Raw genomic sequence first — 17,036 nt, 5'->3', positions numbered from 1 at the left:
AATGGAAATGTACTTGACATTTAGTCTGGTTCTTGTCCTACGGAGTGAAGATGGAACCAGTAGAGAGGAAGAGGTAGAATGGGAGCCAAAAAGGAGGCCATATCTTTTTGTATTTGTTTGGAGAAACAGCAGAGCTCTCTAAGAATGGATGTTATTATTATTATTTGGTTTTCCTATTGGTGGTGGGATGATTAATGAGGACTCCATCTCTCCTGGTCCATTCTACATTCTGTACATTCTTCTTCCATCTGCTGCCAAATCCAGAGCATACATTCCTTCTTAGCCCATAGCCTCTTATTTCAATAAGAATCAGTAAAACAGTGAAGGAACGCAGAGACATCTGATCCTCTTTTACTATTTAACCTTCAAAGAGTTGTTTCTACAGAAACCACTGGGATTGCTATTTGGTCAATGGTGACACTTCTTGGATAAATGAATTGCAATATTTTGTTTAACTTAACAACTTAAAGGTTGGGACATTAAGCAAAAAACTTACGCTGGGCAAGGAAGATTGTGAGTAACTCTTTTCTTGGTTCTCTACCACATCCTCCCCATTCATGGGTTTTTTGTACTCCCACCCCAATACCACCATCACTTCATCTAGGATATTAAATACCATGTTAAAGCTGGAAGAGACCTTTAAGAGAACATAGTTCAGCTTCATCATTTTATAAATTTGCAAACAAAAGGCCAGAGTGATTAAGAGACTTACCCAATGTGACAGAGCTAAGCAGGGACATGCCAAGACCTGAACCCAAGTCATGTGGGCCTTGATCTACTACTTTCTCCATCATATTAGGCTATTTCTCAAAAACTGTGGTACAGAAACCAGAATGTTTCTCCTAAACTAACCTGGATTCCAGGTATCAAAATGGAGGCCTGAGAGAAGGTGGGACATTGACTTTAGAAAAGTTCACAAGCTGATGTCATCCTGATTTTGAGTTTGAGCTAAAGCTTAATTGGATGTTTGTTTGTTATTATATTGTAGTCTGAGTATGGTAGGAAGTTCTGAAATATCCCATCATTTCTGTTAGGGTGTTTCCTCATCTCTAAAATGGAAAATTAAGGTTGAATTATCTTTAAGGTCACTTAAATTAAGGTCACTTGAATTATCCTCTAAGATCAGTTTTAAAGGTCTTCTCCACTCTCCAGCAGTAACATGCAAGAAATGGGGTCTTTGGTGCATAATTTCTCATTAGCTCCTACATGGAAGAAATAAGGTTTCACTATTGATTCTGACTGACTCTAAATAGTGTCACAACCTCCTGAAATTCCTCATGGGTAGCTCAGACCCTCAGGGGAACCTTACACCAAAGCTGTGAGGAAGCCAGGACTTTGCCCATTCCTAAGGAACTACCCAGCTTTCCAAGTATGGCCCTTGGCTGGAAGTGAGGCCAGCTTCCCTCTAGTGGCCTCATGCAATGGAAAAAATTTTAATGTGCCTTATTTGGCATACCTTGGGAGACAGCTCATGGCAGATTTGTTGGTGAGCTTTCTGGTGTTAGCCATGCTCTTTCCTTACCAACCTTTGGAAGGTAGGAGAAGATTTGGGAAACTTGCTTCTAAGCCTATCATCAAATACTGATGTTGATGCTTTTCCATATCAGTTCAGTTCAGTTCAGTTGCTCAGTTGTGTCTGACTGTTTGCAACCCCATGGAGCATACCAGGCTTCCCTGTTCATCAGCAAACCCCAGAGCTTGCTCAAACTCATGTCCATCGAGTTGGTGATGCCATCCAACCATCTCATCTGCTGCAATCCCCTTCTCCTCCTGCTCTCAATCTTTTCCAGCATCAGGGTCTTTTCCAATGAGTCAGTTCTTTGAATCAGGCGGCCAAAGTATTGGAATTTCAGCTTCAACATCAGTCCTTCCAATGAATATTCAGGACTTCCGTATAGGTTCTCTAAATTTGTTAGTCAGGATTTAAGAGACCCACACCTATTGAATTTTCTTCAGTTCTCAGTGGATCAAATATTGATGATGACTCTTCTTCTTATAGGTTCTCTAAATTTGTTAGTCAAAATTAGAGACCCACACCTACTGAATTTTCTTTAGCTCTCAGTGGAAAGGAAATGGTGATTTTTTGTCTAGGTTTTTAGAGGGTTGCTTTGTGCTGTGTTCTGTCTGGTCTGGAAAGCATTGGTGATAACTTACTGGCATATCTCTTTTGCCTTTCCAAATCCTATTAATTTATTGAGGTCAAATCATATTCAATGATAAAATTTCTCTGGAACAGCCATGGATTTATAATCGGAACCACATGATTTAATTATTTTCTCTCTTTGACTATATTGAAAGCTTCTTCAGAATTAAGGAAATGTTTTACACTTTTGATCTGTCTTATGGCTCCCGTGTGATAATTTGTGCTGAAAACATTAAAGCATAATGATGAAACAGTGGGACCAGTTTCTCCTTCTGGAATCAGTATTATTATTTTATAGTCTTGGACTATGGAATTTGTTGACTTATCTTTCAGGTTACACATATCCAAATCTTTGTGGTACTGAGTTTCACTCCTCATGAGCATCAAGAACTTTGAAATGCAAAATAAAATCACCACTGTGAGGATCCCACCACAGGCCTACAAAATCAAACTCTCCAGGGGGAAAAGCCTGGGTATCTATATTTTTTAAATGCTGCCTAAGTGAGTCAAAAACACAATGATGGTTGACAATGTCTGCCTTGTGACAGATGAGGGCCATTCTTTTATGGAACTCTGCCAACAGAGATTTCCCAAGGCATCATTCGGAGGCCCAAACATAAAGGAAACACACACATCATTTTGGTAGGATGGTGCTAGAAGTGTGCCTGGATACCCACGAGCAGATTTTATGCAAGAGGATAGTCCAGGGATAACGCACATTTTGCAACAGAATTTCTCTATTGAAAGCGTTTTCTAAAACCCTCAAATGCAATGACTTTGGGGAGTGAGAACTAGAAGAGACAGCGAGAATAGAGGCATATTGGGGAAGTGGAGAGACAGAGAGCAAAGCTGGAAGGATGGATAAGGGGACCATCTACATAGTGTAATCTCTAAGGACATATTGACTTAAAATTCCACCATGAAAAACTCATTCTTCAGTCTGCAAATGTTGTCTCCCATTAAAATGGAAATAGCTGTGAATCATGTCTGACTGGGTGTATCATACTCTTACTTGAGAATACATTGTGATGGGGTGTCAGGAAAGGTCTGGAAAAAATGGGTGAAAGAGTAAGCTTGCCCAAGGAGGAAGCAGGCTTAACAGGGCATCTTGCAGACAAAGGCAGCTGGACAGAGACCGTTAATTTGACTTGCTATCACTTAAAAGTAAACTGCTCAAAACTAAGAACGACCATGAAATATATCCATCGTTTCCCCCCAACCACCCTGCTAAGGAACTTCTTGGCTCATCCTGGCCAATGATGTTAGCTCCTGAATGGAGAAGAAAGCAACAGGAGACCCAACTCATCTCCAGGGAGATGGCCTGGTGGTCTAAGCTGGCTTGGAGAGTGAGAGCCCTGCATTCCAGTTTGAGGGTTTTCCTGACTCTCTGTGTGGCCTTTAGCCAGACTCCAAACAGCCTTAGTTTCTTTGTATGTCAAACCAAGATAAATACCTAACTTCCCATCTCTCGCATGGTAAGGCTTTGTTGCTGCCGCTTTCATTGACATGTGTCCAAAGACCATAAGAAGAAAGCTTTTGAAAAGTTTGAAGGCTAATTATGTTTACTAGCAACATTATCATTATGACACTGGGGCTTAATGTTGTAGTAGCCAGAAAGAAGAATGTATCAGGAGCGTGGGAAAACGGAGAATACAGTACTTCACTCAGAGAAGCAGTGTATTTGTAGTGGAAGAGAAACGCAAAAGGGGTTTTGGGGATAGGGTGCAAGGCAGAGAAGTCTACAATTGGTACCAGATGCCATCAGAAGCTAACGACCTGACAAACACCGTCCTCATAAAACAAATTCCTTAAAAAGGAAGCAAATGGAAATATAAGCTAGTGAAAGAATTTGCAGCAGCTGCCCTAAAACCATTTCTCACTTCATAAACAGGTCTGTGTTTGATGCTTTTTCTTTTTTTTGTCTTGGTCTTATTTCATGCCTTTCCCCCTCTTCTGTGATCCCCTGTTCTGTTCTGCCTCCCTTGCTGCCAGTGCTAATGGACTTCGCACACAGGTAGTCATAGCAACCATAGTCAATGGAACACCACCTTGATGGAAGGAGGCTCATTCAGAGTATTTGTTTTGTGTCTTATCTCAGCACGTATTTGTCCTCAGTGATGACACTGAGGATGAATTGGATGGGGTCACTGGAAAATAGCACGTGCTATTTCACATTAATTTCCTGGCAGTGAGCTGACATGAGCCAGAACTGTTAATGACTCTCTGTTTTCCAGTCCTCTCTGCTTAACACACTGAAGAAATATTACATCTTGTGCATATCAAAGGCATGTAGTATCTATGGAACTTGGAGTTGTTTAGCATCACTAATGAGAGGTTCTCATCTCATTCCATGAAGGATGGTCAGGTTTCAGATTCCTTATGCCGCTAGGCTGAATGAAGGCTCAGAGACAAAGCTTTATTTCCTGTATTGCAGACCTAATTAGCAGTGCTGAATTTGAAGAATCCATCTCCCTCAACTCATATATTCCTCCCTTCATCAGGCTCCGTGCAGTGAGTCTGAGGCAATACTTCACAATCCCAGAGAATAATCAGGGTTTACAGGAGAAAAACATTTACTGCATACCACTCAAATGCAGTTCCTCCATCCTATGCCTAATAAGCATGGGTAAAAAAAAATGAGAATGTCACTGACATAGTTTAAATCCCATGGGTACAAGATCAGAGGCAGCAACTTTAGCATATTCAAATCAAATCCATACTTCTTGGACTAGTGCTTTTTAAATCAATTCTCAATTATTTCAAGTGCAATTCAATGACATTTTGTTTTCCACTTTCTTATACTGTTGCCCAGTTCCTTGATAGAAGTCTTTGGCCTCTAACAAAATTCAAGAGCAAATAAAACAAATGAATGATGAGGGGATTCACAGAGGTCATTTTGATTAAGATTTACCACCACTGGCAAAAACATCATGAGCAAGAAAGTATAAAAAGTATCATGCTGTTTTCCCTCACTAGACTATGAGTTCTTTAAGGGCATACTTATTTTATCCCAATACTGAGACCAATGCGCTAAGTGCTTGGGAAATGTTTATGAATGAATGAAGCAGTAGGGCAAGATGATTGAATCGTTGTTTGATAATGATTGTTCTTAACTTTGTATCCCCATCTATCACTATAAAATTTAACAAATTTACCATTTTGATAGCCATTGACTTACTTTGATGTCTATGACACGAAAATATTTAATTCAGCAAACATTTGTTGCATCTCTCACAATGAAGGGTATGATAAATACAAAAGTGGGTAGAAGTCAGTATTTGTCTTCAAGGACATCATAGTCTAGTTGGGAGATTCAGCAGCATTTAGGAGACACTTGTGTACCCATTGCCTTGTGGATCAAAGAATGGATGCATTAACTAAAAATTGTGGCAATAATGCAGATAGAGTAAAAGAAATGTTAGCAAAGTTATTTTTTAAATTTCCCTTCAAGATTCAAAGAAGGAAGATATCTGGAGGGGCTTCTTGGAGTGGGAAAGCCTTTTTTTTTTTTTATTTTATTTTATTTTTAAACTTTACATAATTGTATTAGTTTTGCCAAATATCGAAATGAATCCACCACAGGTATACATGTGTTCCCCATCCTGAACCCTCCTCCCTCCTCCCTCCCCATACCATGGGAAGGCCTTTTAAAAGGTTCAATAAATTGAGCAAAGGTACAGCCATAGGAAAACCAAGACATGTGGGTGACTCATAGGAAACAGGCCATTGAATGTGGGATGAAGGCCATTTGCAGTGGAGCAGTAGAGAGAATGAACCTAGGAACAGCAGCTGCATATGGGGACACACCGTTATCGTCCTCATCTCATGGGGGAAGGACTTGAAACCCTGGGGAATAAATAGCTCAACCATATCACACAGGTAGTAAATGGTGAAGCCAGGATTCAAATTCACCCAGCCTGAGGGCAGTGCTCTAAATTTTAATCTCTGTGGCTCTGCCTTGATAAAAGAGTAACCCTCTTTGGAATCTGTTACATCCTTGATGCTGTCATGGTCCTGACAGGGTCCCCTCGAACCCCGGGGAGTTTAACTGTCTCTCCTATTCCCTCGTGACTAGCTTTAGAGACCCAGACGGCAGTTCTCCCATGAGATAATGTCCTGGAAACATCTAGCACATTAGGCATGTGGCAGGGGCTTAATATGTGTGAGTTTTTTCTTCTTTCTGTCATGGGCTCAATTTCTGATTTGTTGTTCAGTCGCTCAGTCGTGTCTAACTCTTTGTGATCCCATGGACTGCAGCATGCCCAGTTTCCCTGTCCTCCACTATCTCCTGGAGTTTGCTCAAACTCATGTCCATTGAGTCGGTGATGCCATCCAACCATCCAATCCTCTGTCACCTGCTTCTCCTGCCCTCAACCTTTCCCAGCATCATCTTTTCCAATGAGTCAGCTCTTTGCATCAAGCGGCCAAAGTACTGGAGCTTCAGCTTTAGCATCAGTCCTTCCAATGAGTATTCAGAGTTGATTTCCTTTAGGATTGATTGGTTTGATCTCTTTGCTGTCCAAGAGACTCTCAAAACTCTTCTCCAGCACCACAGTTTAAAAGCACCAATTCTTCGGCATCAGACTTCTTTATGGTCCAACTCTCACATCTGTACGTGACTACTGGGAAAACCATAGCTTTGACTATATGGACCTTTGTTGGCAAAGTGACATGTCTGCTTTTTAATATGCTGTCTAGATTTTTCATAGCTTTTCTTCCAAGCCAGTGTTGATATTCAGTGGTATATGTGTGCATGTGTGCTAAGTAACTTCAGTCATGTCTGACTCTTTGTGACCCTGTGGACTGTAGCCTGCCAGGCTCTTCTATCAATGGAATTCTCCAGGCAAGAATACTAGAGTGGGTTGTCATGCCCTTCTCCAGGGAGTCTTCCTAACCCAGGGATTGAACCCATGTCTCTTAAAAACTCCTGTATTGGCAGGCAGCTTCTTTACCACTAGTGCCGCATGACTGCTATATTCAAAGAGTATAACCATCAAGGTCCTACTGTATAGCATATAGAACTCTGCTCAGTGTTATTTGGCAGCCTGGATGGGCAGGGATTTGGGGGAGACTGGATACAGGTATATGTATGGCTGAGTCCCTTTGCTATTCACCTGAACTATCACAACGTTGGTTGTTAATTGTTGTTAAATGTTGGTTGTTAATACTCCAAAACAAAATAAGAAGTTTAAAAAAATACTCCATGCCAATCAGTAAATAAATGTTGCCTTTTCTGCCAGCTCAAACACCTGTTCTACAGGGCCCCCTGAGACCAACCCATGATGGAAAAACAAAAAGATTTCTGCCTGACACAATCAGGGGCCTCTAGAATTCACTCCTTATCTTTGCCCTGCATCTGTTCTGATTGTTTGGGTCTCAGAAGTACTGGCTGTGAAATATTTTGAGGATTACCCTCTGATCTATTCACTGCTATGCATCAAGAGCTATGGGGACACTCTCCCCTCCTGTCTCATCATCATTTTCTCTTCCTGGAAGATCCATAGAAAGCTGGTTCATAATCGCTTGGCAGCTGATACTGTTTCTGTTTACTCTACGTTGCTGGGTTCCAGGTCACAAGAAGGAAGTGATGAGTTTAATGTAGGTTTTCAAGAAAGTGTTCTCTTTGGTTTAGAGACCCTTCTCAAAGGGAGAGGCAAAGCCTTTGCTGCTGCCTAGCAAGTCAATGTAAGATATTTCTGCTTCTGTCATCTCCAGCTGTGTCCATCGGCCCTGTGGGGAGCAGGGCAACTGTGTGCCTTTGGTGCTTGATCACGCGGATGTGGTGAACTGTACCTCTGGTGGCCCGGGTCACATGAAGTGCTCTATCACCTGTCAGAGGGGGTTTGCCCTTCAGGCCAGCAATGGGCAGTACCTCAGGCCCATACAGGTGAGTTGGAAATCTGTGGTCATCAGGACCAAGCCTCTGGGGAGGGACAATATGCATGCTCCTCCTCCTGGCTGGATGGGGGAAAGGCCTGTGTTTTTAAATCATCTGAAAGGAAAAATGAGAACTCTAACAATCAAGGAGACGCATGGATTTATAGAAATGCAAGGTATAAGTAGAAATATATAAGAAGTGTAAGAAATTATGATCCCGACTTTTGGCTTCAAGATGAGAATATTACAGTTTAGACCTGTCCAAAATTTGCAGGCAAGATAGGATGCAATCAGCTTTTTTGTGGTCCATCTTCTGCCTGTTCCCCCAAGTCCGACCCTCCTTATAAGAATACTGGAGGGAAAATTATGATTTTCTTTCTTCTGCTACTGAAGTAGGACTTGTATCAAGATTCTAGTTTTGACTGAATTTTTCAAATTTCTGTAAGCTACCATGGCACCACTTCCAGGACTTTAAGGTGGTCTGAAGGTAGTAGAATATATTAGTGAAGAGCATGGCTTGGGAGACAGACTTGGAATGAAATTTGACTCCTCTGTTTATTGTGTAATTTTAGGTAAAGACAAGCAAAACATGCCAACCTCTTTAAGGTTGTTTCCACATTTGTAAAATAGTTAGATCAGAGGTATTTATGTCCTTGGGCTGTTTTGATGACTGAGTAGAAATAATTCATAAGCTTCTATCAAAGTGGTAGGCACCTAGCTCTCTGCAAAGCTGCCATTATGATGACAATGATGATGTATTGTCGACTAAGAATTTTGTTTTCCCTCTTTCCTTTAGAAAGCTTTCCATATTCTACAGAGGAATTTGAAATTTGAGAACACATGAGCACAATATGATAGAGAGACAGGATGCATTAGGCAAAAGGTAAATGGTGCTTGAGAAGAATATGAGGGAGATGAGGTATGATGAAGGATGAGTGGAAGCATGATTTGTAGTCAGGTATCAATGGCTTGGAAGATTGGAATTGTTTTTCATATTGTACCAGTTGACAGCTCAGCAGATTGTGGATCCGTGGAGGAATTTCTCTTGCTTAGACACAGAATTTAAAGATACAATCTTTGGTTTCAGATGGCTTAAAGAGACTTTGTAGAGAGACCGTTTTGACATACCTTGAGGCATCAGCTCCTTGGTTTGTGATGCTCTGGTCAGAAAAGCAGAACTCTTACCACCTACCTGTCCTTAACTCAGCTTACCTCACACTAGAAAAGAGATGGAAAGAAGGAAAAAGAACAAAAACAATGTAGGAACCGACTACATTTGTGTGCTAGGTAAAGAAGGAGAGAGAAGAAAAGATGGTGTGTGCAATTCATTAAAATTACGAGCAAATTCAAAACAGAACAGTCAATACTTATTGGAGCCAGGAGAAAACCCAGACAATATAGACAGTGTTTGAGAGACATTCTGTAAGTGATCACTGTGATTGGAGCCAGTCTTCTAGGCTGTGAGCATTGCGGTTGCGGCCAAGTTGGGAGAAGGAAGGTGGGAGCTCGCCCTTTGCCAGTCATATGATGGAATCATCAAGCACAGCTCTCCAGTTGACTGCTCCCATCACCTGAGCCTGGCCCCCCTAAAGAAATGATATGATCCCAGCTCGTGATCACAAGACAGCAGGGATATCTGCTTTTTGTTGACATAAGAACTGAAACTAACCAGAAAAATGTGTCTGGCTTTGAACTGGGGCCTTCTGGCAGGGAACCTGGGGACATTGGGAAGGACGGAGGGGCAGCCAGGCAGAAGTAGGTGTCAGGGGTGACAGGTGCTTCCACCAGTCGTTCTACCTTCAGCTTTGGTGCCACTGTGGTCTCCCGGTGGGATGCTGGCTGAGCCCCAGAATCTCCCTTCTCTCCCTTTGCCTTTTGGTAACCTACTATGGTGACACTTTTCACCCAACAAGCCATGAGTGTCCAGGTCTCTGAGTGCCTGCCCATCCTGTTCCTCTCACTCTGAAACTTCCTTATCCTTGCTTCTCCTCTGCTGCTGGGAAGTCTTGCTCATCTTTCAAAGACCAGTTCCTGAGTTATCTACTATGTGAATCTCCCCGCAAACACTCTCCCTCCTACCCAAGATGGGCAATCCCTTCTCCAGCCTCTGTAGTGCTACCTTACCACCATAAAACAAGCATGCCTATATGATGTTGCTGTTATTTAGTAGAACAGTTTGTATTCTCCTTCTTCTTGGTCCATGTTTTCTATTTTATGATTTGCATTCTTTGTATTACATTCTCACAAATCATCATAGAAGGGAGTAAGATATAACCAAAATGCATCTCCCATATTTTCCTTTTTAACTTCTTCTCCTTCCTTCTTCTCTCTCTTTCTTCTTCTTTCCATTCTCCCCACTTCAGATGTTTTCTGTTTCACTGCTTCAACCTGTGATGAGCTCTGCTGGTAGCTCCTTAAGGGTCTTGTTTATCCAAACTTGAAAGTACCTGGCCCTTCTAAGTGCTCAAAAAAAAAGTCTCCTCATTTGTTTCATGGTGATGAATTCTAGGACCCCCTACATAAGCCATAGCCCCAAGGAAATGGCTGGAATCTCTTAAATTTAACTACAAGAGTTTGGAAGATGCCTCATGTGCATTAATTCTCAGATGTTCTTAAAGACTAGGCACCATTCTCAGAGAATATGATTGTGTTTATTATGTACCATTATCAGTCAGCTTATCAGTAAAGGTCCCAGCAGGAAACTGATGAATGCCCAAAAGGGGGCAATTTGAGGAACTTCAGTAAAGGGACTGCTGATAAAAGTGGGGGCAGGATATAGGAAATGGCAAAGAGATGGTCCAGAATCCCAGGGTGAAAGGGTAATATCCCTTCTAGACCTAAAGAGTTGACTGTAAGGGGCAGTTAGCAGAACCCATGAGAAAGAGTGCAACAGGCGTGTGAAGAGCTCTGCCAAAGGGGGAGCCACCCTACAGCGACCCAAGGGAGGGAGTAGCAAGAATCAGCACCCCGACCTCCCTTGCTTCTCTGCCTCTTCAGTCTCCTACCAGTGTTACCTTGGGTGCTACAGCAGACACAAGTCAAAAGCATGAAGTCCACAAGGGCCAGGGGCCCGGAGCACACAGCAGGGTAGAGTAGGGTGGAGAGTCATCTGGAGAAGCATGTGAGGAGAGCCAAGAGTTGGCCTGGAGGAGCGTCTTCATTTAATGACTCCCTTGAGCTCACATGCACCTTTCATCAACAATGTACTTGGGTATTGTGAAATTGCACATTAAGACAAGGCATAAAGAGGGAGGGAGGCAAAATCATTTTGCCCATTGTGAATATTTGCACAAATAATCATCAGGACTCTGCCAAATCCTGGGAACTATTTTGATAAGCCTTTTTGTGTGACTTTGATAACAGAAAACTTTCTGTTTCTAGAAGGAAATTCTGCTTACATGTTCCTCTGGGCACTGGGACCGGGTTGTGAGCTGTCAGCCCCTTGACTGTGGTGTCCCCGACGCATCTTTGGTGAACTATGCAAAATTCTCCTGCTCAGAGGGAACCAACTTTCTGAAACGCTGCTCTATCTCCTGTGTCCCACCAGCCAAGCTTCAAGGTATTTTCTGGCTAAGCAGGAGTTATATGCAAGTTCTCTTCAGGTTCTCTCTCTTTTTGGGGGGGAGGGGGCGTGTACTTTGGGGATATTTTCTTTACTCCAGTGACCTTCCCACCTGACTCTGCTGAAGCACCCTCTTTTGACAAGCAAGAGGCAACACATTCCTTGTCTCAAACACTTGGAAGGATGCCCCTAACTCAAGATCTCATTGTTGAAAGAAACTGAGACTTTCCTGTTTTTATTTGAGTTTATGTTCTCTGGAGTCAAGCCAACTAACAGTTTTCTGAGAGTATTAATAATTCAGATACCCTTTATCATGCACATTTTAAAATGTAATATTTACAACCCTTCTATGAGTTAGGTGCCTTTAGTCCTGTTTTAGCAATGAGAGCACAGTTGTATGAGCTGTACTGCTAGGGAGAGATGAGGATGTGGTAGAACTTCTTCTGATCCCACATCTTTTTGTTGTTGTTTAAGAGAGCGTGAGAATAGGCTATTTTATTTTACTTGTTTTTTAATTTATTTTGGCCACACCCCGAAGCATGTAGGATCTAGTTTCCTGACCAGGGATCGAACCCATGCCCCCTGCCTCGGAAACACAGATTCTTAACCGCTGAATTGCCAGGGAGGTCCCTCTGACCCCACATCTTGCTCTCCCTCATGAACTTAGGTGTGCCCAAAAGTGATCCAGCAGACTTGTTACAAATGCAGATTCTTAGGCTCATGCTGACAGAGTCTGCTTTAGTAAACCTGAAGTGGGTTGGTGATACTACTCTATGGGGTGTCCATAGATTGAACTCAGAGAAACCGCGGAGGCATAGAGAGTATGGTATTGAAGTACAGAAGTTTGCATCAAACTGCGAGTTCAAACCCTGCCTCTGCCCTTACTAGCTTGGACAAATTACTTAAACTCAATTTCCTCATCTGCAAAATAGGGGATAATGATGGTATCTATTTCACAGGATTGTTTGAGGTTTGAAGTTCACACAAGTGATACATGTAAAATGCTTACAGCAGTGCCTGGCATGTAATGAGCCCTATAAAAGTGTCATCTAGTATTATTATAATCCTTTCCGCAATACTGTCACTACTTGATTTTTATTATTTGTAGTGAGGAGTGAGGTAAGGATTTGGTTGGTAGCCCTTCTTTCATTCAGGTCAAAAACTAGCTTTCTGACCTCTATGCTACACAAGAGAGCGCAGTAGACGCTCTGTGGGTAGAAAGATATAGGATAAACATTTGACATGACGTTTTAGAGGAGCTGCTCCATGAAAAATACTGTGACTTTCCAAGAATGCCTGTCTGTTGATAGGTCTTCGTTCTTTCTGTTTGTTATTTTATTTTTGGACTCTCTGTTCTGAGCATTCTGTGCTTCTCTTTCTTGGAGTCAGGACTGAGCCCGTGGCTGACCTGTCTTGAAGATGGGCTCTGGTCTCTCCCTGAAGCTTACTGCAAGTTGGAGTGTGATGCTCCTCCTGTTATCCCGAATGCCAACCTGCTCCAGCCTCGCTGCCTCAAGGGCAACCATGACGTGGGCTCTACCTGCAGATACGAATGCAAACCAGGCTACTACGTGATGGGAAGCACAGAGAATAAAGTCAGGAAGTAAGTTGGAACATTCCTGGTCTTTGCAGTTCTCTCTACCCTTGTACCTTGCTCCTGTTCTTTCACTTGCAAATCCAAGACCATTGTTTTGGAAATAACATTAAGGCCTTCTGGGTTGTCCACCATTTGTTGTGTGTGTTTTTCTATATAATCTCTCTTCGACTGCACAAGTGTGTTCCCCAGTCGTGACCGGCAGACTGGCCAGACATGCTTCCTGTAAAGATATGATTTCCCATAGCAGATTCCAGAGTCTCATCTTGGTGTGTTTTAAAAGAATCTCTGCCCATATTATTATTTTCCTTGAAAGTAAGTGTTAGGAGCTTCTTAACTGGTACACACATCACCCGAATCCAACTCTGTCCTAGAACATCATCATCAGGCCCATTGGAAGTTTAAAATTGTGGCTGTGGCAGAAATTGTCTAGGGTGGTCTCCAACTCAGATTCTTATTAGGTATGTGATGCTGGGAAGTTTCTCTGTCTCAGTCTCTCATCTGTAAAATGAGGATAATGATAATAATAATGTAGGAACTAAGTAAATTAATATGTATAAAACATGAGTCAGTGAATTAATTTTTTTAATTTTATTTTTGGCTGTGCTGGATCTTCAGTGCTGTGCTCAGGCTTTCTCTAGTTGCAGCACGTGGGGGTTACTCCCTATTGCAGTGACTTCTATTGCAGAGCATGGGCTCAGTAGTTGAGGCTCATGGACTTTGTTGCTCTGCAGCATATGGAATCTTCCTGGACCAGGAATCGAACTCATGTTCCCTTGATTGGCAGGCAGATTCTTAACCACTGGACCACCAGGGAAATCTAGTAAATCTATTTTTAAAACATAAAACTCAATACATATTATCTATTACTATTGTAATTACAGTGTCTCTGCTTTATCCTTCCTGGACTTTGTGTGTATACATTCCTAGACCCAGAAATCAAGAGGACCTTTCTTCAAAGTGCATGGCGGACCAGAAAGAATAAAAGCTTTGCTGCATAATTTAAGAGAAACTGTTTTGAAGACACTTGTGCTGGGGTTCTAATCCCAGTTATCACCCATTTTATTAGCTGAGTAACCTCAGGCAAGTTACTGAACTCTTTGGGTCTCATCTCCTTTGTAAACTGGGGATAATACCTGCATCAAAGTGCTCAGTTGAGGATTAAACAAGATAATACATATTCAGCCCCAATAGCTCAGCAGGCAAAGAATTTGCCTGCAATACAGGAGATGTGGGTTCAGTCCCTGGGTTGGGAAGATCCGCTGGAGGAAGGCGTGCAACCCACTCCAGTATTCTTGCCTGGGAAATCCCATGGACAGAACCTGAGGGGCTACATTCTATGGAGTTGGATACAACAGAGCTCACACGCAATACAATAATGTACAGCTCAGTGCTTGACTTGTGCTAAATGCTCAATAAATTGTTTCAAAAAAAAAGAAAGAAAGAAACATTTTCTGAACAAACAAAACAAGCAAAAAACTTTCAGAAGAAGAAACTCCTTGTACTCAGTAAATTGTAACTATTATTTTCCTACCATAGATTATGTCTTATTACTTATCTAGGACTTAGTTCAAAATCTGACCATAGTAGGTATTCTTTTTAAAAGATTTTTTTTTTGAACTGACAAAATCCTAGCCATGGCATTACCAGTGATTCCAGAAGATATCAACTACGATTGTAAACTAGAATTTTCTAAGGGAGCAGAAGAAAATTAGGAAGCTTACTTTCTGGCTTGCATTTGCCCTTCTCTAGTCTACATCCAGCCATCTCAGTATGGGATGGATTGAGTCTGGCTTCACCCAGAGCCTTTCACTCCTGAGAAAACCCAAGATAATATTTGGGGTGGGGGGAGCCTCCTCCTCATCTCAGCCCAAGGCAAGAGCCAGACTAATTAAAACATGAATAATACTGATGAAAAATTCATAGGAAGCAGCATTCTGGTTCAGTGACTCTAGCAGGTACAGTCTACAGTTTTTGACAACCAAAAACACATTTGCATGTTCTGGTCATAGGGTCTAGATCAATTTGCATCAACATACATTGATAGGCAGGGAGGGCCCAGGTCATCTTCCAGTGAGAATGTCATTACAACCAGCCCTGGAGGCTGTTGTTTTCTTGCCTTTTTTTCTTTTCTTCTTGCCTCCCTTCTCTCACACCTGCAGCCAACTCAGGGGTCTGCAGAACAGTGCAATAAAGACTAACAGTCTCGGGACCAGGAGGAATTCAGGGCAGAGGGATTTTTCCTAGCTCTCCAGGCCCATGGCTGAGCTTTGCATTGGGAAGAGTGTGGCTTCCCCCCCAGAGGATGGGCTTCTACTGCATCCACATCTCCACCAGCTTCCCCGCCCCAGCAGGGGCAAACAGGGGCCATTTGCTGGCATGACTTTCTTTTCTGGTTGAGAAACTGGAAGCTTACGTCACAACGTCAGCATGGGTTTGAGCTTAAACATTTACATTTGCAAGCACCATCCTGAGGAGAGATTAAATTATTTACCCCACTGTGTAAACTGATTTCAGTCTTAGTTTACACCTGTTTACATACAGCAGTAGATTGGTAATCAGAAGTTTGCAAGTCAGGAGTAAATCACTGTCACTTGCTGCTTGTGTTTACCCAACAAACTATGTCAGCCTTGTCCCTTGCTTGGAGCCCAGCATTGTACAAATGGAGCCCTGAAATTCTTTCTAGGGCATGCAGGCAGGGGGAGAAGAGGTTGAGAGAAGTTGGCAGGGAAATCAGCTCAGACAGAGTGGGCATGCGCTAGTCTTCTGCACCTCTTTGAGAAGTGGAAAAAGCCCCCTGATGGTCAAGTTCGCCCCTTGTTCTTTGCATGACCCTGAATAAGGTACTCCACAATCATAGCCATGTGTCTCAGACTTTGCATTCTTAATGTGAGGGGCGGTAATGACTTCTACCGAACAGTATTGTTTTGATGCCCAAAGTAGGTAATGTCCTGAAAGTGTTTTATAAACTATGAGTTCAATACGTGTGCTAGATGTAACTTTTTGTTCATTTCTTTTTGGAAGAAGGAAACAGCTACCAAAATATCAGCCAAGTACATTGCCTTCCTGCTTCTTCTCAAGTCTGTTGAATATTGTTTCAAAAGAGAAAAAGAGAAGTACTGCATCTGACTTTTCTCTTCCATCCAGCTTGTTTAAGTTTTGTGCCATTGCACTTGGAGGTTAGCATGGAAGGCACAGCTGCAGCTACCACTTTCTCACGAGCATGCTGTGTGTCAGCCTTGGGGTTAGGAGCAAAGACCCCTGTAAGAGTAGGACCAAGGCTCTGGCCTCCAGGAGCACACAGCCGCCATGCTCCCTGTTTCATGGGCATCATTTCTTCTTGCAAGAGAGCATAGGAGTGGACACGGACCACAGTAGGCCCTTTCTCTTGGCCCTTGGATCCCTTGCCCCTTCTTTCTGGGATTTGAAGATGGCACTGTTCACACTGAATCTAGTCCCTGAGGACAGAGAAATGCAATGGTTTGGCCTGGGTAGTGCACTCTGATCTTGAAGTCCTGAGTAGAGTCAGTATTACCCAAACCATATAGATTCTATAGAGGGAAAAACTGAGAAGGAGGTTAAGTGGATGTGGGGTGACAAATATTCAGTGAAACAAATGCCCATTATATGGTACAATCATAGGCTGGTACAGGCACATTGTGAAGTATCCTTCTAAACATTAAAGATGTTTAGAAGAATATTATGGACATGGGAAAACATTCACAATATGGCAAATGGATAAAAGCAAGAACATAATTATTATAAATGACACAATCCCTATTTTCCACATTAAATGTATATTTTTAGCATTCTTTTTCAGTAGCTAGAAGTGATGATGATATTAACAGCCATAATCTTTA

The 17,036-nt window shown here is 42.3% G+C and overlaps 1 protein-coding gene across 1 annotated transcript in view; it reads left to right on the top strand.

The window, feature by feature from the left end:
- The window catches only part of PAPPA2 (pappalysin 2), a 315,464-nt gene that overhangs the window by 211,600 nt on the left and 86,828 nt on the right, over positions 1 to 17,036 (top strand). The window contains exons 14-16 of the mRNA XM_005905526.2: positions 7,859 to 8,030; positions 11,402 to 11,579; positions 12,972 to 13,185. Coding sequence (XP_005905588.2) covers positions 7,859 to 8,030; positions 11,402 to 11,579; positions 12,972 to 13,185 — 564 coding nt within the window. The remainder of the gene's footprint in view (positions 1 to 7,858; positions 8,031 to 11,401; positions 11,580 to 12,971; positions 13,186 to 17,036) is intronic.

Source organism: Bos mutus, chromosome 16 (assembly GCF_027580195.1).
Source record: "Bos mutus isolate GX-2022 chromosome 16, NWIPB_WYAK_1.1, whole genome shotgun sequence".
Taxonomy (NCBI): Eukaryota; Metazoa; Chordata; class Mammalia; order Artiodactyla; family Bovidae; genus Bos; species Bos mutus.
This window is presented reverse-complemented; position numbering and strand designations above follow the sequence as displayed.